General features: G+C 40.5%; 2 protein-coding genes and 1 long non-coding RNA gene across 9 annotated transcripts in view; 2 read left to right on the top strand and 1 right to left on the bottom strand.

Moving 5' to 3' along the window:
• The window catches only part of LOC145439016 (uncharacterized), a 74,289-nt gene extending 58,179 nt beyond the window's left edge, over positions 1–16,110 (top strand). For 5 of the 6 annotated variants that reach the window (XM_080316438.1, XM_080316437.1, XM_080316436.1 and 2 more), the window contains 19 exons: positions 15–153; positions 723–890; positions 1,278–1,475; positions 2,215–2,421; positions 3,330–3,473; positions 3,905–3,978; positions 4,039–4,162; positions 5,316–5,594; positions 7,451–7,602; positions 8,403–8,550; positions 8,940–9,093; positions 10,342–10,517; positions 10,595–10,747; positions 11,698–11,840; positions 11,921–12,057; positions 12,117–12,214; positions 12,897–13,032; positions 14,531–14,686; positions 15,835–16,110. In XM_080316438.1, the coding sequence (XP_080172564.1) occupies positions 15–153; positions 723–890; positions 1,278–1,475; positions 2,215–2,421; positions 3,330–3,473; positions 3,905–3,978; positions 4,039–4,162; positions 5,316–5,594; positions 7,451–7,602; positions 8,403–8,550; positions 8,940–9,093; positions 10,342–10,517; positions 10,595–10,747; positions 11,698–11,840; positions 11,921–12,057; positions 12,117–12,214; positions 12,897–13,032; positions 14,531–14,686; positions 15,835–16,058 (3,010 nt within the window). In that variant the 3' untranslated portion in view covers positions 16,059–16,110. Of the gene's footprint in view, positions 1–14; positions 154–722; positions 891–1,277; positions 1,476–2,214; positions 2,422–3,329; positions 3,474–3,904; positions 3,979–4,038; positions 4,163–5,315; positions 5,595–7,450; positions 7,603–8,402; positions 8,551–8,939; positions 9,094–10,341; positions 10,518–10,594; positions 10,748–11,697; positions 11,841–11,920; positions 12,058–12,116; positions 12,215–12,896; positions 13,033–14,530; positions 14,687–15,834 lie in introns of those variants that run through there. The other variant, XR_013915073.1, reaches the window with a different exon arrangement.
• Positions 16,111–19,515: 3,405 nt separating this feature from the next.
• Positions 19,516–21,210, top strand: LOC145439986 (uncharacterized). The gene is made up of 2 exons (XM_080317652.1): positions 19,516–19,811; positions 20,675–21,210. The coding sequence occupies exons 1-2, from the start codon at positions 19,586–19,588 to the stop codon at positions 21,208–21,210; spliced, it is 762 nt and encodes a 253-aa protein (XP_080173778.1). The 5' UTR covers positions 19,516–19,585.
• A 1,802-nt stretch (positions 21,211–23,012) lies between these two features.
• Positions 23,013–25,284, bottom strand: LOC145439015 (uncharacterized). Of its 2 annotated transcripts, XR_013915072.1 has the most exons (3): positions 24,924–25,284; positions 24,801–24,866; positions 23,013–24,739 (listed from the first exon to the last, which is right to left on the bottom strand). It is a non-coding gene; the product is annotated as an uncharacterized LOC145439015 (long non-coding RNA). The 2 variants fall into 2 exon arrangements; XR_013915071.1 differs by having other exon boundaries at positions 24,801–25,284.
• Between the last annotated feature and the right edge of the window lie 1,126 nt (positions 25,285–26,410).

The raw sequence follows: 26,410 nt of genomic DNA, 5'->3' as shown, positions 1-26,410 counted from the left end.
ATCTCGCGTTACAGACTCGGCAGGGGAAAGTGCGAGATCAAGGCGCGGAAAGTGAAATCGGTTTTGGATTCTGCGAGCATGAAAAAGTTTCTGGACTACACGATGCAGTATTGCAAGGACCGCGAATCGGAATTGCAAGATTCGATGTCGGAGGTGAGAGGTTAAGGTTGAGAGCGGAAATCATAAAGGTTGATTCTACTCATGGATAGAAATGTGATCCGTGGATTTCACAAATACAGAAAGTACAGTACACCCCGCGCATGCCTACGATTGCTTCATTTTCATGGTGACATACATCATTTCAACTACTAACCACAATTAAATCAAAAACTAAATAAGCCAGATTTTGCAATCCATAGACAGAAATATTTCCACTATATGCAACCAACGTGATCTTCCGAGGTAAGTCACGATCATGAAGTCCTCAGGTTTTGCTTGATCAAGGATATTTAAAATCTTACTCCAAGATATCCACACCAAGTTTCAATCCATCACTTTTGGAAAAATTCCAATCTGATTTTCATCACAGGCTGTAACCCCCACTAAGATCATCTTGAGTTTCAAGGTGCCTATTGGTGATCAAATGCTCCTGGCTGGTGTAATGACGATCATTTGGATATGAAGCGTTAAACGCAAATATCTTCTGTAGCTGCCTCAGCTCACTTTGTCTCATAGAGTGATTTTTGTTGTGTTTTTTGACGTTTGCAATTTTCGTGTCGTAGTGCACTTCGGAAGCCGCGTTGCGTCTGCAGCGTTGTCGAATTCTGGAACATCAGATCGCCAGGATGGAGACAAAATCCAGTTTTTCCAGTTATTCCAGCTCCACCTTTACCTCGGTATCGGTGACGCAAGTGAATGCCTTCGAACGACCGTCGGTTCAAGAGTTTGAGGTGCGAACGCAATGCCGTGACCCTGTCCACGTAGTGTACTATAGACGTGGTCGAAGTAGTTAACGTCGCTACTCACTTCGAAGTAACTTAATTGTAATTAAATGTAGCAATTTTCAAGGTATTTTGAGTCTACTTCAAGTGGGAGTGATAATTGGAAGGTCTAACAACTATAAAGTATGTAGCTTCAGAAAGTAGATTTGATCAGGGTTACATATTTTAGCAGTTAACTGTAATCCGTTGCAAAATGAGTAATTAACTCTGTAATGTTTTGCTCTCAGAAAATATTCCTCTCCGTTTAATGCCCCTGTTACAATTGGAAGAAGAACTGAATGAAGAACTATGGCATTGCAGCATTTTCGATTTCAACGTGCAATATTTGTTTTTCAGACCATGAAAATCGTGATGGAGTCTTTTCAAGCCGAGAGCAGCAACAAAGACTTCACGCAGTACACCTCGAGCGATATCCGCACCGTGGCCGGCGCCTTCAGCATTTTGAAGCCGAAAGAAATCGACGACATACCCGACGAAGCCATCTTGGACAACATGGACGCTTTGAAAAACAACACAAACCTGTCAACTAATCAGGTTTGTAAATTTACATTATCAAATAATTTCTCTGATCAGTGATCAGGTTATGTACACGAGCAGCAATGAATATCAATTCTGGTGAATTGGACACTTGGTGGCCCCTAATCCTTACCCTGATCTCCCCCTACCATAACCTCTTACTTTAAACCTAACCTAGCCACTAACCGCTGCTCCTAACCATAACCTAACCCGAAATTCTTAATCAAATACAATAATACAGAGACACCAAGTGTCGTCTATCTCAATTCATGCTCAAATTCAGTGAAATATGCCTTTCTGGATTTATTGATACAATATTTATCCATTGATTCCATAATAATTGTAGTTTTTTACATTTCCAATGCCAAATTCATTGAGTGCTGAATTCACTACTAACTTGACAAACCCCTGCTTTAATGTGCAAGCCTTCGGCAAACCGTAAATTTCCCTCCTATATTACAAAAACAAAAATCTCCCACAGCACTACCATTACTACTGTTATAGGAGCAAAAAATGAACTGTGCCTCAACAACAGTGTTAAAAGAACCTAACCATTAAACATGATTTTCACACAACAAAAGAATATATTATAGTGCATATGTACTGCTCAAGTCAGTATGACTGCTGCTTATGAGTCAGGTGTGTGTTTTGACGTCATTTAACTTCTGTGGTTCATTGGAACCTTGGTTAAGAAACCCCGAGCTCCCTGAGAAGTTTTAGAAATGCCACCTTCACAAGCGGTTTCCGTTGCATTTAGAAACGCAAGATCTTCAGCAAGATTGTCTCAGCCGGATTTGAAGTTACCACTTCCAGCAGCATTATGGAACTCGGCGAGTTCGTCACAAGCGTGCCTTCCGATCAATTCAAGCAACTGGACGCCGAGGGTATCAAGGAAAGCCTCGGTGAACTGTCGAAACACGCGAAAGACTTCTCGCCCGCCCAAAAGAAAGCTATCATGGAAACGGTGAAAATTTTATCCTGGTATTGCCTGGTTGAGATTAATGGCCGTCAAGTCTCCTACGATACATTCAATGGGCGATTTTATTATTGCTATCTGCTCGAGATCCACAATACACAATGCAATGTCATGAAAAGATAGGACGATGTCGGAACGACCAATTACGGTTCAGCGATCTGACATCCATTTTGGCCTAATGGTATTACTTTCGATCAACCAATCAAATTTATTTTATTATCAGAGTCAATATGAAAAATAACGAAAGATTTTGTGATAAATATACTAACCAATTGTATCTTGAAATTCTCCAAGAAGCTCTTCAAATATGATAACAGGACTGCAGTGAAGTGGAAAAAATCATCAAGTTAACTGCAGTATTTGTTAACTGGAAAAATATATTACGGTCGAGCTTTCTTTGTAAATTATATGATGCATAATATTGAAGTATTCTTAGTATTATTTGCTTTACGTATAAACTTTCTATATTTATTAATAGATGATATTATGATCATATAGTCTTTTAAATTGCAGTCCGTGTACGATAGGAAAATAGGTTATGGTTGAATTACCAAATCTATATAGAAATAATGAAATATAGTATTATTTAACATGATAAGTTAATGAACAGGATGAATACGTCGATATGATTTATAATATAATTTAAATAGAATATAGCCCGAAGTAACAGCATTATATCTTGATGTGCTGGCTGTCTTGAATCTTTTCCTTGTATGCATCCTTTATATCGTATCTTGCATCGTCATTTTTTAAAAAGACAGCTTAATGACAGCGACGCAGTGGTTAGATCTCTGGTCTGGCATAGCAGTCTGGTCTGGCATAACAATTCCAGTTTTGTGTATTCTGAAAATCCAGCAAAACTTATGCTCTGGTTTCTGAACGCTTTCTCCGTTCAGCTGAACGACGGAAACGTAACCGACATGATTCAGCAAGACCTCGGCGATTTGGTCACTGAAATTCCAGTGTCAGACCTTAAGGATATCGTCATTGGCAAGGAGGACTTAGAGAAAATTGGCAAGCAGCCTTGGACTCGCGGTCAAGTGAGTGGTTTGAGACTCAATTGGAAATTATTGCAGCAAAATAACGGTTGATAACCTGATTTGTTTACTATACATGTTTGTTAATGTGTTCCTTCATCGAATTTACCCCCATGAGCATCCAGCCTTATGTATTATTGTATTCCCGATAATATTATTCTTGTAGGAAGCGTATAAATATATAATATTTGGCAAAGCAAATGCACACTGCTGCAGTAGTCTGTGTGAATTTGACTTGGGTTAAAGAATACTTTTAAAATCGTCAATTTTTTGGTGTTGCTTCACGTGGCATCAATTTTTCATTGTGATGTTATTATTGACAATTATTTCACAACAGACATCGTTGTTTCCCAAAATTTAACTTTAATGCTCACACTTCTTTATCACTGTCGCTTAGTTGTGGTGAATATGTCAGTGTGAATTTTCCAATGCAGGCAGCAAATTTGTTCCGGCAATACAGAAAAACTTCCGGATTGGAAGACACGCCGTTGTCTGTTGATGATATACGGTATGTTTCGCAATGGGTATGAAAAGTGAAAAGTTGAGATATCCGAATTTGGTATTCCAGCGAGATGGGCCGCACCAGTATCGGTCTCTCGTGTAAGGACATCATGAAAATCTTAGACGACGAGTCGTACGACGCGGCGCAAGCGTTGGTTGAACAGACAGAAAGATCTCTCACTCTGGATATGGTGAGTTGGAGACATGGAGTAATCGAATAATCGTGACATGTTTTTGTGGTCGAATGTTGCATTTTCAAGTGATCATAATGGAATACATTTGGAAAAGTTCCGAAGTAATCATAATACGGTAATCTATTTATAAATGCATTTATATCATTGAAAGAAGCATGATTGTATGCTTTTTAGTTTTACAAAGCCTAAAACATAGACAGTAGACACGCACCCCCTAATTTTTACCTTGTAGATTATAACGTAATATATTTCGACTGTGTCACAATTAATCTGTGACGTCACGTTATTGTAAAAAAATGCCCCCACCCCATATTCTATCCCTCCCGAATTTACATCATGACTACATGAATGGATGTGAACTGAGCAAGGTATATTGCGCAGCATCAAATTATCGTCAGTAAAACCTATGGTCCTTTCAGCGTAACTCGTTATTACTAGGGCAAGTTTTTGTTGCAGTTAAAACCGTGGAAAGTTGCATTTATTTTTGACAAAAGTTGCACTAAAAGACCACATTTTGCTCGGTTGACTAAAAAAAAAAGTTAACTTTCCGGCTCAGCTCCCGAAATAACCGTAAGAGCGTTGCTTCAGTGCTGATTTATGGTATTTCAGTCGAATTTGGCCGTTTATTTCACCAAAATCAAAAATAGTTTCATGAAAAATCGAAAAAGTTGCAAAAAGTTCCATGAAAAAAAATGGACAAAAGTTGCAAAAAGTTGCACTATAAGCTTCCTTCTAACAGCTTAAAACAGCATTCTACATTTCTTACGAGTATTTAAGAAGCTGTTGGAAGCTGTAATAAAAAGTTGCAAAAGTAGCAAAAACTTGCCCTAGGTATTACATTACAGCTACTAGCTAAGCTCATTGCTCATCAATGACGAATTATATCCGCACATGTTCAGCAAGAATTCACTGCCCAAGCTGTTCTTTTATTATTATTGGGAACGCATAATATTTGTAATTTTGTGTTCATTTCATGTTGCTCTCCTATGATCCTTCTTGAAGCGTTGACCAATCATTTTTTCGCCATTCTTTACACAAAATTTGAATCTACTGTCAGCTCATACAGTGTTAAAATGGGCTTTAGTGCTGATAACGTGTATTTACAGTTGTAGTCATGCGACCTTTATGCTATCATTGATCACAATTTCAGAATGACTGCATCGCCACAAAGTTGCATTATTCATTACGTGTGTTGTACGGTTCGGATTACATCTCGAACGACACAGATACAAATCTGGAAACTATTCTTCAATACATACCCGAAGACATCGCCATGATGATGCCCACCGACGAACTGGCGAAAGTGCCGTCAACCGCGTGTATGGAGCTGATGGCCAATATCGGAAAGGCGAGACTTAATTTGCTGCCGCTGGCTGGTTCTGGATTGGAAAGGAGAAAGGCCCTGGCCAACGTCACCATGGCGTGCATTGTGAGTATCTGTTATGACGGCTGTTACATTGATGTGCAGTTTAAATTCGTCTTTGTTAATTGTTAGTCTAGCATTTCTTAGAAATAGTAGAGTGACTTCGATTATACTTCTATTCTGCTTCAAGATTTTCGTGGCGAATTTGTTAGGGTGTGTGCAATGTTTGTTTGCTAGAAGTGGAACTTGAACAGGTGCCGGCAGGATCGCTGTTATCTTAGCGATATTGTACTCGGTATTGTGTATACGTCCTACAAACTCGTGGCCTTTCTGCATTGATTATCATGACATGATTTGTGATTTGAGGAAATTTGTAGGATTTGCTGAATATGAGTTAAACACGTACTACTTTTCGAAGATAGATAGCCGGCTTTATTTTAAGCCTGTCGTATTTTGAAATCTCTCAAGTTTAATTTGACTTCAGCCACAGCCAATCAGATGTTTTCTAATACAGACATACAGCTTGCGCGTTATATTCTAATAGTCAAAGGTTGGAATTGATCGTTAAGGATAATCAGCAGTTGACAGTGCAGTGATTGCTTCTGAAACTGGGGTAAAACTCTGTGAGTGTGCCTTGTAACGCATTCACATTGATTTCGCAAATATAGTATTCGAGGCAGGGATTGTTTCTCTGTGGATCCCCCTACCGAGAAATTTAAGTCCAAAAAATTGTCAAATTTGTTGGCAAAGTCAAATTTTTTTGCAACCTGCATTTCGTTTGTTAAGTAGATATTTGCACTCTTGATGAACCATAGTCTATATAAAGGCTATGGATGAACTTATCATTTGACATTTTACAGCTTGTAGCCTGCTGCCTACTCTTGTAGACGGCCCCTTGTCTGCTCATTGTGAATCATAAACGGTCAAATGAAACAAATAGGCCGACGTGGTGTTATGCTCAACGTACCGCAATATATGGCACTAAGTGAGGCAAGACTGCATGGGCATTGATTCTTATATCGAGAAGCGCATGATGAAAAATTGTGACGTAGACAACATTGTCAGAATGAAGCAACGCCATGTGTCACCAGCAGTGTACGCACAACTTCAGTGTTGCCAGCCAAAACGTTCTTTCTCCATTCTTGGTAAACTACTTAGTAAGGACAGACACTTTCTCCCCGAGAATGTAGGAATCTATCTTTCGTTGTTGTTGTTGTACTACAACAAATTTCAATTATATCTACCATAATGCGTGATAGAACTACTGGAATTCTTCACAGATGCAGATTTCATTAAAATAAAGTTTTTTCATGTAAAAATTTGTTAGTTTTCTAGTCAAAAAAGTTTTTTCGGGCTAAACTACTTCGTAAAGGCAGACAGTTCCAACCAGAAATGAAGACAAGTAGCACAATTCCTATATTATTGGGGTAAACACCTAATTTACACACATGATTTCAAAATTTGGTCAAAATTTGGCTTTCAAGGTCAAAAATGTCAAAATTTTGATTTATAGGTCAAAATCTTACGTTTTTTAGGTACCAAAATCGCGCTACTGATGTCTGTAGAAAGGTCGTCACTTTCGCCCAGCCCCTGCCATGGCCTGATCACTAGTTCGAGTGCGCTTATTAGTGTGTGGTGTGTGGCTATCGAGACCTACGGTGAGCTTTGAAAATGAGACCAAATATGAAGACATATGTCGACAATGTGGACAGAAATTATAAATATGGACATTGTAGTTTTATAGTTGTAGTTGCAACATTGGCCTTTCATGGTCCCCTTAAGACTTTTCCACCTACTCAGCGCGATTATTTTATCATCTATCGCGTATTCCCAATGAACACATTCCTGGCCTTAAGGACTTATTGTCTCGTATCACAAGTTTGACGGCTGCTATTAGCAATCTGAATGTTTTTTGTATCCAGGTATCTAACCGCTTGCAAGATCATGACATCGATGTTGGCGAAGCGCTCACGTTCGGCCAGTTGGTTTGCGACTTGGAGGTTGAGCATTGGACCAAATTCAGTCTGGATGCGTTCATCGAAATGATGGCGGAACTTTCCGACTGTTTCTACAGGTGCGGTGGTCTTATTTTTTTACATTGGCTGGGTAGCTCGCAGAAATGGCCAGTAACGTGATCATTTCAATTTTCTTATTATTCAGGTGGATTTGTCTGTGGTTTTAAGCTAGTATCGTAATTTTACTCGCGATTCATACATATTTATAGAATTGCTTGTACCCGAATATCATGTTTGACTGCTTTGGCCATCTCTGTTAGCGTTAGCGGGGGAGTGCTTTTACTTTTTCACAGTGCTGACGTAGATTGCCCCTGCTCACACAACTTTCCTTAGATGTGATGCTTGGTAATATTCTCCCAAGTAGACAGGAAAGTTTTATATAAGCCGATGTGGTGCGCATAACGTGTGAATTCGCTAATCACAATGTTGCTGTGACTTTTTCTTTTAGTTATGTTTACTTGATGAGCTTAAATCAAAGCCTAAGTTTAAGGTCGATTAAAGTTTGCTTCTTTCAATAGAACTGATGTCAAATACACTTCAGATATAAGGCAATATGTCTTGATTCCAGGCAATCATAAAAATCACGACATGTAGAGAAGCGTTACTTCTCGATCGCACATACTGAGCAACAATGTTTTGGCATTTTTTCAAATTCGAAATATTCTACTCTTACAACGGGTTGGAATTAAGCCAAATTAGTTGTGTAGCCTTTTTATTTGGTACGGTAACCTAACAATTTCACTTGGTTGTATGTGAAATGGTCAAATAAAAATATTGGTAACAACCCTGGCATACAAGCATGGCGCTGGAGTATTGTGGACAAAACATACGGAAATTAAACCAAAAAATATCCCGTCAGGTTGTCTGAAGATAAGATCCAGCATTTGATGTCGCGAATCTACGAAAAATACGGCAGCGACTCAACGACATGGACTGAAGACGTTTTGTCCGTGCTGGGCCCCTTGATGGCGCTTATGAGCGACGATGTCATCAGCAAGATACCAGAGGTAAGAAGCCTACTGCGCTGTGTACGGATACGGTGAAAGTAGTCACTAAATTAGGCGGTAGGCAGAAGTAAATTTCTACTCAATTACAGTTATATGCAGCAATTGCGAAGACATGTCAAAACTACATAAAGTGGGAGTAGATTAAGTTTTAAAAAGTACTCGTTGGAGGAGTGCTATTTTACGCGGTTCTTATGACAATTTCACACGTTTATTTGATGCAAGCTTGTTCCAAAACTACTCTCTTTTTAAAAAAGTAAGAAATCTTGTCTACAAACTGTTCAGGCTCGAGTGAAAGTTGTCCAGCAACATAAATAGTGCAAATTGCCGAAACAAAAAAAGTAGAAGATTTTTGGTACTGACCGCCGATACTGACCATGCCGTTTGGATAGGACACCGTGTACGAGTCTATGGACGACGTGTCGCCGCCTCAATTAGACCCGGAGCTGCCAGCCCATCAGTTTATGAATTATGAAGCCGTCTATGGGAAATTCGTGGATAGCGTTATGTCACAGAGAGCGTCGGATTCACGTCGGAGAAGAGAAGGTCAGCTGCTGTGGTCTTGCTGTTGTGTTTTTTTCTTGTTTCGACTGTGTTTTGGGAACGAAAAACAATCGGTTTGGCTTGTAGAATTTGCAGTTAATCTTGAGTTATACAGGTCGAAGCGATAACGATGTTAGCAAGAGGACAAGAGCAGAATTCTGCCATGTTTTGTGTTATTCGTGTGTCTGTACACTGTACAGTATGTCTGTACTTTTTTCTAGTGTAAACAATTATTCTTAGATAAACCGACTAAACTAGGGGTGTCAAACATACGGCCCACCAGGTGATTTCATCCGGCTCGCGAAGCAATCCTGGGTAGATTGAAAAATATGTGTATTATCCAGCACATTTCTAACTAATGTTGAGATTTTTGGTAAGACATACTTCCAATAAATAATCCTTCAAGATGGCATATGTCGAGTATGTTTTTAGGCTAGATAACCACCCGACTGCGGTGTTGTGGTTTCTAGTCACCGTTAGGAGCAAGTTGCTGACATTGACACCCAATTCCGAGAAGGCAAGAATTTGTGTGTTTAAATCACTAACCAAAAACCAGTTATTCACAGAAGCGAAAACGCCCAAAACCCTGATATGCAGGTTACATGGAAAATATAATGGTGGTCTGCAGTCTCGAGAGAAACCCGAATCGCGGTATAATAATATGAAGCAAATTCAAACGTCCGCGTTTACAATTAATTCTCTTGCATTCCTCACAACGCATACGCAGGGTTGATGTCAATATATCACTAAAACTTACATCATCGTTAGAGCCACTGTTTTATTGGCTTTTAACTGTATTCAGCCGTCTAATGATTGTATAATTGTGAATTCCACTGTTTGCGAATAAAAGGTGCAGCTAGAATAGAGCCCCTATGATCCGTATTATAATGTAATGTACTATTGTGTATATACGCTGGTTAATGAAGTATTCAAATGAAAAATAAGGGCATGGATTTTGAGGTATTTTGATGCGGCCCGCGAGCGATCTGAAGTGTTGAATCCGGTTCGCGACGTCAGTTGAGATTGGGACCCCTGGACTAAACCGACTAAATCTTGCCCCCGAGACTGACCCATGCCGGTTAAGAGCCACAGCCCTAGAGTGTAGGGATTATCCGTTATGTAACCTAGAATTTGGACCCTGCCACTTGTCCTGTGAGATGTATCTAATGACAGCGGATTGATTCCCGCACGCAATCGGTCAAATTAGTCTTATATCAACAAATTCTTTACAATTTTCAATCTGTGCCGCAGTTACCGCACCAGACTATGACGAAATAGTGCTTTTGGGCGCTGGAAATGTTGCGTGGAGCGCGGAAGAACTCGACGCTATCACTGACGACGATTTTTCAAACGCTTTGTCCGTCCTGGGAGCTATCGGCACGTGGTCCAGCGATCAAAGCTCTACCTTGGTCGCAAAACTCAAATCTGTGAGTGCTGTGTAATATATCGGCGGACGAGGTTTCATTTGATTCCCGATCAAGCGGAGATCATTATTTTATATCAGATCTACGGCGCGGTGGAGTCTTGGGCTGGCAAAGTGATCAGCGACGCCCAGCACTTGATCGGAGAATTGACAGGCTCGGAATTAGGGAAGCTGGTTATCGATGACATTGAGGCAGCTACACAACTTTCCAGCGTCAACTTCACAAACGGAGAGGTAGCACTAGTCTTTTGTGATGTTTTTTTGAGATTTCTCCAATTTCATCAATGCGTTCATTTTTGCATCATGACCCAAAATCATGATTATATCATAATTCTGAGGTATTGGCCTCAGGTCCGTATACCGTATCTGATAATTGCAGCTGTTTTAGTAATTTCAAGTTTTAAAGCACCGTAACTCGAAGGTATATGCCTGCAGTCCATATGCCATATTTGATAAAATCGTAGCCGTTAAAGTAATTCAAAATCTTAAATCTTGAAACCCTTAATGACTTTCAGATTCGAATATTTCAAGCCAGATTAACCTTCAATTAAACATTTGATATTATTGACTCATTCGTAAAAATGATTTATAAATAATTGGATATTTTCAAGTAAATACCGACGGAAAGTTTCGGAGAACAGTGTCAATTTGTAGTTGGTGATCTAAAGCAGAGAGCAACATACTTGGCAGATAATTGGTTTCGAATCAGCCTTATTACAGTGGTGATTAATAAGCATTGTTAAACATTCATGTAGCGATATGCGCAAGGGATAAATTGTAATCACAGTCTCACATATTTTCCAAATATTCCTACCTGGAAGCTATTTTTGATGGTATCTTCTTGTGGTGTTAGCATGTAAATTATTATGATCGAGAAGCTACTAATAAATGATAGGCGTAGTCGACAGATTTGAGTGCAGCGCTAAAATTCAATAGTATTGCGACAGAATATGCCCAGAAAAGTCATAAGGTTTTGTTGCCGCAGTGATGCTTTTATAGTCAGGTATACGAGTTATGAGTGTTGAGTGGATAATAGTTGGTGCATTAGATACAGTTTTGGAGCACTCAGAAAAGCAGTCGTTGGAGTTTAAGTTATTTAGCACTCACGAGTGTATCTTCTTGATAGCTGCGACAGGGATACTGCGACTGAATCAGTAAAAACGTTACGAATTTACGTGTTCCAGAAATACATGATAATCGAGGGATATTTGAGAGGAGCTGAGACGAATCTCTCAGTTTTGTCGAGTAGCGAGCTAGCAGGGTTTGGTTCTCTAGCATGCGGAATCGATACTGACACCTTCACTCTGCTTATGAACGCCACAATAAGGTAAGTGTCATTTTATGGTTATGAGATTACGAGCTGTACCAGAGCGACAATTATGGCCTAAACTTCACTGGCGTTTTTAGGTCAGCGATAAAAGACCTCGGTAAACTGGGTTGCTTTTCCCAAGACCAGTATGATTTTCTGAAAATGATTGCCGTGTCAGCCGGTGGGAGCCAGATCCCGTCTGCGGCGGAGTTGGATGATATGGGCACCATCGCTGGTCTGTATTTCTACTTTACGACGGCCGAAACAAGAATTTATAAGCATCCTTTCTAACAGCTGGATTGACAATACAGGATTTATCTGCGTTGCCTGTGGAATCGATGGCATTCATAAAACCAGCTGCATTCTTGCAAATGACACCAAGCCGCATACGGGTAATGTAGCATAATTCTCTAGCAATATCGCATGTCCTGTATCTCTTAATGTAACGGGCTACCCAATTGCAAAATGAAAAAAGTATGAAGCTTGCGTAATAATTATAGAACTGAAATGTCAAGTTTTAAAGGATTTAGCAATTTGTAATGTATTTTTCTGCACCGTGGTTGTCGTAATTTAGAATCCATGGTTTACTTTATAGTTAGCGCACGTCGCAATTCTGCAAATGTTGTACTAAACTGTTTAAACGCACCCTACAATTACTTTAAGACCGGTTATGTATGAAAGCTAAGAAGACTTTTTAAGCAAAATTTATTAAATTTTTACAGTAAAATTTAGCGACATTTAGAGGCTAGCAAACAGCAAAGTTGAATTTCGTTCAAAGAAACCAAAAAATCAAAATAAGTTACAGACTTTTAACAAGACTTTGTCTTGCAGAAAAATCTATTAAACCCTGTCTACCATGCTTCTATTTCTCATTGATTGTAGTTCCTAGTATGTATTGGATATTGGAATGTTCAACGGTGCACAATATTTGTTTTGAAATTTTACCGTTCTTCAAGTTGAAAAAACTCAAAATATTTACTTTTTTGCTCACTTACTGTGCCCAGCTCTAAATGAAATTAGCTTCATTGTCGTCATTGGAGGGCAAAAGTGCTATAAGTAATGTATGCATTCCAGGATGGGTTGAACGAATCGCAACTTGTTGCTTCCGGCGCCGGAAATATCGCTGCATTGATGACGGAGAGCATATTCGATGAGCTTACGATGGCGCAGAGGAACGCATTGCGAAAAGCTACTTACGGAGATGACGCAGGTTATTTGCATAAAGTTTTCGGAATAGGAATAAATGGGCGGTTTTAATACAATCCGTGTGTTACTGCGTATTAGGGATGCTGTGTGGTTCACGTTATGTGTGTGAACCTCCAAAGTTTAGAGGCTCACGTTCACAAACGAACCTTGTTAGGTTCTGCACCGTGAACCTTTTTCATATATTACAATTCTTCACGCCGTTGAAATTCTTTGCAAATCCTCGTCGAAATTGTTGGCAATGCAACGGAAGATATTGATTATTATATCATTTGATTGCTTCAGTTGATACATTCGCGTTGTGGAATAATGTGGCCTGAATCGTCGCTAGGCATCGTGTACATTAATATATCAATTCACTGAAATTAGCAATATGACGTCACGTGACGTCATAGGTTCACGTTCGCATTCACACAGAACCTTTCAAAAAGATTTGCGTTCACACAAAACTGAACCTTTCAGAGGTTTCACACCATCGCTAATGTGTATGTAATAGTTTGGAATTACAATACTATGGGTTGTAAATTGTTTCTCGTAGCTAAAAGGCAATTTTTTCACCTAATGTTCTCAATTTTCGATTTCTACGTCCTTCATCGCACCAAGAGCGAGTAACAGTGAATTAATGCGTGCTAAAAATTTTGCAAATGGTCAAGAGTGATCTCTATACCATAGAGATAGATTGAGTGGAATGCTACATTTTGTGAAAATCTTCTAGCTGCGGTTCGACTGCGGTGTCTGTCTGAGGATATTAGCTGCTGCAAAAATGTTTTTTACATCATTATCATCATCATTTTATCAAAATTTTTATCAAATCAATACACCTCAAGATTGCGATATAATGGAAAGATAGGCGGGTGCTGAAACGACTTGGAATAGTCTTTTAATCAGACACCCACATCGGCCTACATCATGTAAATAAGGGGCATGCCCACTGGATTTAAAAAATGATAACAGAAAAGGAAGCGACTAAAATGAACGCTGCTTGTGTCGCTAGGCGAGGTCGCTGAGTCAGGTTGTGGTCCAGTAACCTCGAGGGCTGGCTTTCAACTTTAATTTGACACCACATCATATTGAGAGTGCAGTGCCCTATCAAGTATCAGTGGAAGTGCTCATAATATCATAAAATTTAAAAAAGTAACTAGTTTTGCCCATAACGCCTCAAGCAGAAGCGGAAGTAGTATCGAATAGTATATTTATATGGAAATTAACCCGAATATTTTCGGCTAACACTCGTCGCTTCCTTATATGTTATCCTTTCTTAAATCCAGTGCGTATGCCTCTTGTTTACATGCTGCAGGTGAGGGTGAGTTTCTGATTAAAATACTACTCCAAGTCGTTTTGGGACCCTCCCATCTTTTCACGATATCGCAACCTCGTGGTATATTGATTTGGTAATAATTTTAATAAAACGATGATGATGATTTGAAAATGCGGTGAAAATGAACCAGATTGCCCAGCATTTTTCATGCATTGCATCGTTCATCAAATTTGTTGCCGCGACACAGAGTTGGAAGACGAATCCAGCACCGCGGTAACACCCACAGGCACGGCTCAGCCCGATGGCGAAATCGACCCGGATAATGATGATGATGTCATTGATGGAAGTGGTGATGATGACGACACTGACGGCAGTGGTGATGTCACAGACAATGATGGTTCCGGTAAGCCTACAGTACAGAATTTAGCAACTAGATAATCCTACATCAGGACTGAGATAATTCTCGAAATTAGTTATATTTTCAAAAAGTAAATTACCCAGGCAATATATTGTAAACTTGCAAGGCCAACCAAAAATTTTATAGACCTGACCGCGAAATTTGGGATGTTGATGACTAAAATATCAGCTTCAACGCATCGGCGCAGCCGGGCGGCCAGCCACATTTTTCGCAGGTCTTCGTACCTTTTCACCAAGTAGAATTTCGTGGAAGATTTAATTGACTTGAAATTTTTCTTAGCACTTTGCAAGATTTCTTATCCCTCGATTACTTGATTTCCGTATTGAAAATTAAAAATTACAAATACACCCAATTTGCAGAATTGAGTCTAACTATATTCGCAATTAGCAGATAATGTGTCGCCCAACATGCGACTTCGCTTGTATGCTCGCAGCAAGATCGACGAAGAAACTTTGCACAAAATGATAGAGGCGTGTTCACCGAAACCTTTGATATTGATATGTCGAAGCGCCGAATAATCTTGTCCTTGCCAAATGAGCCCAGCGATAAACAGAGGCGACCCGCAATATATGCATGTAACAATATTATTGACCGAATTCATTCATTAACTTTGAAAAGTTTTCGTGCCTGGCGCGGCTTGGACATATGATTAACCACTGAGTTTTCATGACATAATTGTCATCAATTTTGTTGATTCGTAGCAAGATAAGTCTTGTTTTCGCCGTTAGCTAATCCTGTTCTCTCCTATCGCAAGACCCAAAAATGGGCATCAACATTCAAGCTGCCCGCACAATGGTTCGTAAATTTCATGTCGCCCTTTATCGGAAAAGGTTGAACTGAACAGCCCTGTCCTACATGTATAATTCTATCTAACTTGTGAAATGTTTCTTTGCTCCAATTTTAATACTAATCTAATTCCTGTTTTCCTAAGAAATCTGGAATTTTATTCAATTTCCAAGTTTTTTCGAATTCAGTAATTCGAATTCTAATATAATTTGGAAAAACTGTGTTGCTATAATTCTAATTCTAATCTAATTTATAAAAAGCTGAAAGTATTCTAGTTGCATAACTCTGCCACAATGTGACAATTCTCACGTTCAATAATCTCGATTTCACAACGACTTAATTTCCAGACGAAGCTGACCCAGGTGATAACACGGTGGACGATGCGTCCCCCACAAAGGACGCGGACCCCGAAGCTACCACCAAAGCTGCCGACGGGGGCACCACTACTACTACCACCACTACTACGACTACAACCAGTGTACCCGTGGAGCCTGATGGATCCCCTACCGTACTGCCATCTGTATTCACGATATTATCTCTGTCAATTGTGGCTGTCGTCTATGGAATGTAGATAACTGACTAGGTCTTGTGCAAAGTATATGAATAAATGTGGGAATATGTGAGTTGTGATGGGGTTAGTACTCATAGTGAATATCAGTTGATCGCAGGGATGTTACCAAGCCGCAAGGTTTGAAGTCACAATCTCACTTTCATAGTTTAGACTCGAGTCAAATCAAGTCGCTTTCGAATGATCGCAATGTCCCTGACAGGAAGCGGAGGGTCGAGTCCGATCACCTCTCAAAGCAACTCCATCAGCGGTCACTCACACGCCAAGGATCACTAATGCATGTATATATTGGCCGGTATGTTGTGGAAATGATTTAGTTCCGGAATTCCTAGCGGATGAGAAATTGAACAAAAACACGGACGAACAGCTCATGGTCAGCATTTGATCGGCAACCAGTCTTGCGCCTTGAACTATTCAGACGACATGTTTTCAGTTTTATCCAAGGGTAGATCTATGTTTCATTCAACTGCTTTGGAATCCACTTTCATCAAACTATAGATAACTAACCTACGGTACTATTTTATTCAAATCCTAATTTTTCAACGGTAATAACTCCGCTTTCACTGGTTGGAATTGAACCAAATATCGTGGTATCGTTTCTGTAGACATTTTCTAACATTCTCATGGGGTGAACAGTGTAGCGGTCGGTGCAACGGCTTGTTGCAAGACACGCTGGTATAGTGCTTGATTGGAGTCGACGCGGGAAACCCTAAAAGGTGGGAACGCGGAACTCGCGGAAATGGCCCCTAAAACTCGGAAACTGCGGGAAACCTCGATTCCTGAAGCGCTGAAACAGAGAAAAACGCGGAACAGTCGGTAATTGACCTCTATAGATCACAAAGTACGCACTAAAACGAGGAAACAGCGGAGAAGGCGGAACGCGGGACAGTCGGTCATTGACATTTGTGGATCTCATAGATAGAAGGACCCCTAAAGTCTAAAGCGGGCAAAGTGCGCGACACCAATTTTCGATTAAGGCGAATTAGGCCTCATAAATGGCAGAGAACTGTCGTAATAGTTGAAAATTGAAATTATTAAGTATCTGAAAGTCAAAGTCGTTCACAGACACCTGGCATTGCGGAAAATACCTTGAAAACGCAGAAACCGCGAGACACCCCAATTTTCGATTATAAGGCAGATTTAGCCTAACAAACGGCCGCGAACTGTCGTGACGGTTTAAAATCAAGCTTGGGAAGTATCTGAGGGTTAATTATTCCGTCAATGACCCAAATAGACGCTGAACATAGTGTATAAACTCTATATATCGATAGAAATAAACGCGGAAACTGTGGGACAGAAATGTTCAAGTAAGGCAAATAATGCCTCGAATGGCTATTTTTTTATGTCAACCGACTACGAAGTGGTAGAACTTTACCACTATTTCAGGATTTTCCACCGGTATTCTGTGTTTGAGAATTTTGAAAAAGTGTCTTCCTTTCCCGATTCCAAAATATAGTAACATAATGGGGCAACTCTAAACGGCGGAACGAGCGGACTGCGGAACTAGCGGAACTTGCGATACTAAACGGCGGACCAAGCGGAACTGCGGACCGAGCGGACCGTAACAAAATAGCTCAATACTAAACGGCGGACCGCGGAACAGCGGAACATGTAATACTAAACAGCGGACCGAGCGGAACTGCGGACCGGGCGGACCATAAGAAAATAGCTCAATACTAAACGGCGGACCGCGGAACAGCGGAACATGTAATACTAAACGGCGGAACTGCGGACCGGCGGACTATCACAAAATTTGCAATGTAAACGGCGGACTACGGATCCGGCGCATCTCGTAATTTTCTCAAGTTATCTTTTCCTGGAATTTGTTGAAGCTTATATTTTGCTGAAAATTTTGTCAAGTAGTTTTATTTTGTCAATTAATGTAATTCTTCAACGTCTAGTTATGAGTTACGATACAATTTTACTTTATTCCATGTCGTTTTGTACTTTATATGTTCTGTATTTCTAAAATGTAGTAAACTTTTAATGGTCATGATATTGTAATCGGTTGACACCGGACCATAGTGTCAGTTCTATAATAGAACTTCTATTAGCAATTTCATCATTTCAAAAGACTGCAACACTGCGATACAATGAAAAGATAGGAAGTTGTCGAATGGACGGAGGAGATAGCGCAGTGGTAAGCGCTCACCAATCTGGCGGACTTATTTCGATTCCGGTCGGAGGTTTATCTGGGCTCCTCTCCCCCCGTCGTTGCCGTTCTTACGACGACAAAAAAAGCCCAGTAAAAGACCCAACGAAAGAAAGCACTCATAAAGAATGGAAAGAACCAGCAGTATAAAGGGCCTCAACAAGTTCAAGATCGAAAAGAACTGCGTGACATCGGACACTAGGCCCAGGTGGATGTCAGATTAAAAGGATCGCAACTGTATGCGTGTCGTTTGACATCGTCCTACCTGTTCATCACTTGGCATTGTGTCTTATCGCATTTTACATTGTGTGTGACTACATATGATAAAACCCAACTATATTATCCTCTTATTGTCCTGGACTGTGGTAATCAGTTTACACCAGAATACACAGATCAAAGGTACTTCATCTGATGTCCCCGTGGGAAAATTAAGTCATTTTCAACTAAGACTGTGAGAACCATAAAAGAAGTTGACCAGCGTAGTAGCTATGACATCCATAATCTGACATACCTTCAAGCACTGATTTAATGAGCCGTTCGCAGTTTCACTTTACGTACAGTTCGTACTTACACCTGCATGGCTTAATCTTTGAGACAAGCATATTCATCTTTGTCTGCTATTACATTTGTTCAGTCAGTCCACGATTTGCGTTTGGGTAATCTGTCGTCTGACCCGTCGTTTTCATTGAAAAATCCTTCTGGGATTTGTATACGAAGTTGTTATAAGTTTCCCTTGCCAAATTATCGTGTTCGAGCAATGATATATATACAATGATTGGAAACTGCCACGCTCCCTAACGCTGTAAGGTCTACTCCCGCCGAATTCAGCTTGTGCGCGGATAAGGTTGACTGGATACCCTTCATTAAGCTATGTTCCTTTGTGGAGTGCTACTATCACATTTGCTGAGAGATATATTTCGTGGATTTTTCGGTTGTTGGTTGATTGAAAATAAGGTTTACGAGCATGGTGAGACAGTACAGCATACTAAGGTCTTTTCAAACTTCCGTCAGTGCGCAATATTCAGGTACTGACTAGCTGCTTAGGTTGTTGCATCTGTGTACGAGCGGAAATAGCCTAGGAAATCAAGACAGCAATTAACGCCATCTGATATCTTGAAAGCGAAACTGATTAAGATCCTTGTGGGGGTTATCTTATTGCTAGTGGGTGGCCATCGTGAAAATTCGACGACACCCATTTAACTACTCGCCCAGACATTGCTTCATTGACCATTTGCTACAATCACTGCCGTTTGTTATGTATTTTGGTTGTATGAAAATGAAGACTCTCTCTCTCTCAGAAAGCAATTTTATTGACTATTCACAATTACAACTATTTTTCTTGAAGTTAATTGATAGATGAATAGTTGGTTGCGTCAGCATGGGCAGGCAGTGTTGCATACCAGGGTGTGCTAAAACCTCTGCCAATGCGCATTTGTTCAAAGTACCAGCAAAACGTTTTTGTACTGGCGCCAAATATGAATGGGCTGAAAACTTTGAGAAATTTATTAGAAGCATGCGTCAAGATCAGTGGCTGGATCAATTGTATAAAAGAGACGATTTAAAGATTTGCGAGCTTCATTTCGCGTCATCCGATTTGTTGAAAGGTGAGGAAACGATTCTATACCATACCCTTCATCATTGCATAAGTTCTACAGATTGGTAAGCTAACTTGACTATATATTTTTATTCCAATGGTAGTTGACTGGTTAGACTGACAAAACAAGTTTCGTTTTAATGTCTAATGCAGGAATGGCCAACCTTTTCAGCCAAATGGCCACATTCGATTGACGAACTACTGCGCGGGCCACCAGCTGCGCGAAGCGCGAAATTTTTTAGAAATTCATAGGTCAATAATATTGTCCCTTGACTCTATTGGGGGCCTGCTGTATATATCGCTGGGCTCAGTTTGCAAGGACTGGACTCTTCGGTGACTAAACATATCGATATCGAAAGATTCAACCAACATGCCTCAATCATTTTGGGCCTAGGTTTCATAGTCGACGGTATAAATGCAAGGTCGCATATGCTAAACGACACTCTGTCTCGTAATCACCAATATAGTTCGACTCATCTGATACCTTGGGAGTTCTTTCATATTCACAAAGAGGTAACAATATTAAAAGCAAAGAATCAAGTGACAACATGTTGCGCGAAGCGTGTAGAAAATTTTTACTTTTGATAAGTCAATCGCAAATAATTCGGCTTTTTTGTAGTGTACGAAGATCTACCAAAATGTGACTGACTCATGGATCTGCCAATGCGTCGGAACTGATATTTTAGTCATCACATCTCAAGTGTTGCGGTCAGACTAATCAAATTTTTAGTTGGCCTTGCAAGTTCACAATTTATGCAATCCATTTTTGATAATATTACTAATTTCGGAAATTACCTTGCGGGCCACTCAAAAACCTTCTCGCGGGCCACGAGTTGGCGGACTCTGGTTTAATGCATTTGCTTTTGTAAACAGGACGCAAATTGATCAATTTGAAAATTGGAGCAATTCCAACCTTGAATTTGCCTGTAAAGAGTGTCTGTGTGAAGAAAACGCCGCAGAGACCACCTCCAACTGAGAGGAAATTGGAACAAGCTACATACCACAATAATTTGAAGGACATTGAAAAAAGCGCAATTCGTTATCTTCCTGAATCGTGGCAGTTCCAGATGAGAGATAACCATATTGTAATCCACTCGAATTCAAGCATTGGGGTATTTCCAAAGATTCTCATCAAAATAAATGATTCTTTGATGATTCATGCTGCCTACTATGGCTGGTTTTCAAATACTGGGGCTGCCATTGAATCGATTGATGCGGGAAAAACTACTCTTGCTGGAATCATCAATACTGTGTCGAACTTTTCTATTTGCCGAGGAATCGCAACCGAGACCGATTACGATTCGGAAAATGCTGATGTTATCAAGCACCAAGGAATGTTGTATGATTCATTAGATGGAATGCTTGCAGTTCCTCCTCCACCAAGTACCTACCTAATCGCTCAAAGTTAAGTTTGTCCCTCTGATTTTCTAGATATACCAAGTAAAATCTGAAATACTTATATGAAGGTCAAGAAGATGTGAGGTGTTCATCCGCCATGGCGATAAATGCAAACCCTGCCTTGATGCTGAGCGACGTTTGACAAAATTAAAAGCAAGGAACACTCGCTACAGAAAAGAGGTTGAAAATGAACCTCTGTATCATGCAACCACAAAAAGCCTACCTAGCAGGACGGTTGCAACAATTAGGACACAGGAAGAAAAGTATGAGAAATACAATTGTTTAAAATTTGCTCTTGAAATATTTTAAAATTCATACCTTTCAAGGATAGAGTGGTTGGAACAAATCGTGAGTCGCCTTGAAAGTGACAACTCACAATTACGGCTTGATTCTGGCCTGTGCGTGGACATGGAGACAATATTTTCAGAAGGTTTGAGTGTTCATGATTTTAAGAACTGCTCTTTTCAACCTTGATATCGTTTAGGTTTACGGAAAAATGAAGTTCCGCCGTTCTACCAGTTATTTTGGCAAGAGCAAGCAAAGCTCAACAACTCGTCGAAACAAGGCAGAAGATTTCATCCCGATTTGATAAGGTATCATTCTAGTTGAATTGGCCAGAATGGGTGTTACGGTAATTGATGCATACCTTGCAGGTTTTGTCTCACATTAGCCATGAAAAGTAGCAGTGCCTACGAACAGCTTCGCGATACTGGTCTGCTAGTACTACCTAGTAGGAGAACACTTTTCAATTACCGGTTGGTTTTCTTTAATGTTCAACTTGTATGCCGCGTTTTACCCCACCCATGATTTTATCATTTCTTCCGTGCGTGTCTAATACACGATACAGGCTATGATGTTTATGCCCCAAACTTTTGCACATATGTACTAGCGTGCCCTCCGCCCAGATCCAATTGTCAAATCTCGTTTTTGATCTTATAGAAGTGTCCATAGCTCATCACCCGGATTCTTGGATAGTACTATACAACAGTTGAAGGAGAAATCTAGGTCGATGGAAGAGCATGAACGTCTTCTTGTATTATCCATGGATGAGATAAAAGGTATTTAATTTTGTAGCTTGAATCACTTATTGGCTAGATTGTGCTGTAATCACTTCATAGCTACCGTACTTTATAGCTTCAGCGATGCTGTTCAATGTGATGTTTCATGTGTCTAACTATTTCTTATTTTGCATTTTCAGTGAAAGAGAATATTGTATTCAGTACAATGAAAGACAGAATGGTCGGATTCGTTGATCTTGGCGAGTCGAGACCTGTAGATGTTGGTGAACCAGCTACACATGCTCTTCAAGTTTATGCTAGAGGCCTGGTAACGTCTTTTTCCATGCCGTTGGCATACTATGCAACGAAGTCGGTGGCTTCATTCCAACTTTCAAGTATATTCTGGGAATGTGTCGGCATCTTGGAGGATTGTGGATTTCGGGTAGCTGCGTTTGTTGCTGATGGACTCAGTGCAAATCGCAAGATGTTCCAAGAGCTGAATAACTTGAACTTGAGGTTTCCTTACAAATGCCAAAATATATTCAACCCCCAGCATGAGATATTTTTGATTTTCGACCCTCCTCATTTGTTAAAAACCGTACGCAACAACCTCTACGCCAGCCGCACCGGTGGTACGAAACTTCTTAACAAGGATGGTAAATTTATTCGATGGCGGCATTTTACGGCTGTTCCCAAACTGTTTAAAACGACGGAATTGAGATGCTGCAAATTGACGGATGCAAAGCTTTGCGAAGATGCGGGTGATTTTTGCTGCTCAGCTTCTCTCTAATAGTGTTGCGAGTATTATGCGAGCGAGGGGAGGTGAGGATATGGAAGCTTCTGCATGGTTTGCCGGTATCTTCAACAAGTGGTTCGACATTATGAATACGTCAACTAAGTTCACCTACAACGCTGACTTGAGGCCATATTGCAGTCCAGACGATTCACGCTTGGACTGGCTGGAAAATGATTTCTTGCCTCAAATGCGGAAATGGAAAGATTCTTGCGCTGGAGGAACAGCAACTGAGAAAGCCAAAAAATTCTTGAGCTGGCAAACGTATGAGGGTCTCGAGTTAACGACAATGGCAATCGTTAATTTGATTCGGACATTCCTGCCATTGCTTCCAACAGATTACTATATTATTACCAAGAGGTTGAATCAGGATCCGTTGGAAGCGTTTTTTGGCCAGATCAGGAAGTCTGGTGGTACTTGTGAAAACCCGGACCTGGAGCGATATGGTCATTTGCAAAGAATTATTGGCGTCAGAAAAGACTTGAAAAATACCAGGGGTTCAAACGTCCTGTTTGATGCTTCAACACATTCTGATGCCAAGCGTCAAAAGCCTTCTGAGTAGAATCAAATGTCTACTCCCCACTGCCGTGTCATCAACTGAACAGAAATGCTCAAGTAAATTGCATTTGTGCATATTTATTGTAGTCGTGTGATGCAATTGTTCAATGAGTTACTATAGCACTGTTTTTCAGAATTCGAGAAAGAAAATTCATCACATTGTATTCACTGCGTACAAATCACTTCTTGGTGCAAATAGACTTCAACACCTTCCGTTGACTAATATTTTGGTCCTTATTATTCTGAAGTTCTGAGTTGATGACTCTTGCTTTTTGGTAGCAGCGAATTCTGATATAATAACGAAAGATTTTTTCAAGCAACTGATTTGTTATGGAGTTTTGAAGTGCTAGCGTGAACGTCGTCAAATCTATATCATGCATAACATTTTCAATAATATGATGGTGTTGGTATCCTGATCGAAATTTAGTCTCAATAACCATTAATGCATTCAATAACCCCTGGACTGGTACGGTCAATTGGCCAAAATCCTTATTCTGCAATACAGATATTAATGAATTTGGTGACACGTTGGCATCAGGCTCGTCTTCAATCAACTGGCATATCAAATCGAATTCGTATGTATCTCGGCAACGTTTTTTCATCTTCTGAAGTATATAGCCGGCAATATACTGTATGATATACATTTCATCCTTGGTCAGGTCACAATTAACTTCCTTTTTACTAGGTTTCTTTCTGTGAAATTTGGATGACGCTATGTCGAATACTCTGCGCACACTTTGAAGTAGAAATACTCTTGGCTGACTTGGGAACTGTTCTGGAAGTGTCATACCATCACAGCTGAACATGTACATCAACTGGCTCCCACTACTGGCCTTCTCAATCGTGTTCTTCAAATACTTGAACAAGATGTCTGGTAGTATTTGACCGTTGGTGCTCCTGGACCATGCACTTTTGATTTCTTCATCTGTAACTGTTTAGGAAACTCGGGTTCATGAATGAACTAAAGCGACAAAATGCCTAAATCAGCCTGTATTGTGTATTTAGTTATGCTTAACTGAATATGCGGTCTTGTTTTAGCCTGCAATCTGTATACAAAGCATCTAATTAGTACTTCATATCTTGTAGTTGATTCTATCAAAGCATTAGTGACAAATACTACCTTAAGTGGCGCCTTACTTACATTGATACCCCTCTGATGAACTGCTGGTGACCATTTGATTTGACAAATAACTGCAAGGAAGCGGAATTGAATTGTTGAATTGGAAATTTAATACTTTTACGGTAGGATTACTTTCTTTCGTCCATAATAACTTCAACTGTTGGAATAGTTCCGTCACATAGATGGTGCTGGTCGAATCTGGGAGTGTGTTGAGGGTGAATAACTTGCGGCATGTGTCTTACATTGCATGCTAACCTGCTCTTTTCCGCTACTGCCTCAATTTCGTCTCCCATTGCATCTTCCATGTCAACTACGACAGTTAAAGTAGATGAGGAGGCCATCTTATAACGATGAAAAGTATAACCTATACAAAAAGTACATTGCACTTTGAATGGACAGTGGCAAGTGTATAAAAATTATCCTGAATGCCTTGACTCAATAAATTTTAAAATGAGTCTTCTGACCCATATTACATACTAGCCACCATTGTTAAATGCTTGATAACTTCGCAAAACAATATTGTACATCACGCAGGCTCATTGGGACATCGATTTTACCAACATATCAAGTCCATGTTAAATGTGGATATAATTAGCGTAATATGCACATGCAGAGATTTCGAGGAGGGTTGGTTCGATTATGTTCACAATAAGAGCAATTCTGTTCACAATAAGAGCAGTCTCATGTTCACAATAAGAGCAGTCATGTTCACAATAAGAGCAGTCTCATGTTCACAATAAGAGCAGTCGTTGTATTCACAATAACATCAGTCGCAGCACCACCATATCCCCCGGACACGATGTCCGGGTGGCAACATAGTCCGAACACAACCCAGACATGATGTCCGAACACCCCCAGACACGATGTCCGAGTGTCAACGCAGTTCGAACACACTCCTGACATGATGCCCAAACACCCCTAGACACGATGTCCGAGTGTCAACGCTGTCCGAACACCCCCCAGACACGATGTCCGAACGCCCCCCCCCCCCCAGACACACCCCCAGACACGATGTCCGAGGGTCAACGCAGTCCGAACACACTCCTGACATGATGTTCGAACACCCCCAGACACGATGTCCGAGTGTCAACGCAGTCCGAACACACCCCAGACACGATGTCCGAACCCCCCAGACACGCCCCAGACACGATGTCCGAGTGTGCACGCAGTCCGAACACACCCCAGACACGATGTCCGAACGCCCCTTCCCCGAGACACACCCCAGACATGATGTCCGAATACCCCCCAGACATCCTCCAGACACGATGTCCGAACTCGCCATGCCCCAGACATGATGCCCGAGTGTCAACGCAGTCCGAAGACACCCCAAACATGATTTTATGAACACTCCCTAGACTTGATATTTGAACACAGGCCGGGGCATGATGTCCGAACACGATTTCCGATTGGCAACGCAGTGCGACACACCTCAGTTATGATATCCAAACACCCCCAGACATGATGTCCAGAGTGTCAATGCAGTCCGAAGATACCCCAGACATGATAATACAATAAGAACAGCCATGTTCACAATAAGAACAGTCTCATGTTCACAATAAGAGCAGTCATGTTCACAATAAGAACAGTCTCATGTTCACAATAAGAGCAGTCATGTTCACAATAAGAGCAGTCTGATGTTCACAATAAGAGCAGTCATGTTCACAATAAGAGCAGTCTCATGTTCACAATAAGAGCAGTCGTTGTATTCACAATAACATCAGTCGCAGCACCACCATATCCCC

Source organism: Botryllus schlosseri, chromosome 5 (assembly GCF_051294905.1).
Source record: "Botryllus schlosseri isolate E-star chromosome 5, Bs_hap1, whole genome shotgun sequence".
NCBI classification, from domain to species: Eukaryota; Metazoa; Chordata; class Ascidiacea; order Stolidobranchia; family Styelidae; genus Botryllus; species Botryllus schlosseri.
Note: the sequence above shows the minus strand (reverse complement) of the source record. Positions and strands in the feature narration are given on the sequence as shown.

Bases quoted from the DNA above. Each gene is read 5' to 3' on its own strand.
- LOC145439986 (XM_080317652.1), top strand. From the start codon at position 19,586: ATGGGCAGGCAGTGTTGCATACCAGGGTGTGCTAAAACCTCTGCCAAT. The intron at 19,812-20,674 runs GTGAGGAAACGA...TTTTGTAAACAG, and splicing joins GTCATCCGATTTGTTGAAAG to GACGCAAATTGATCAATTTG.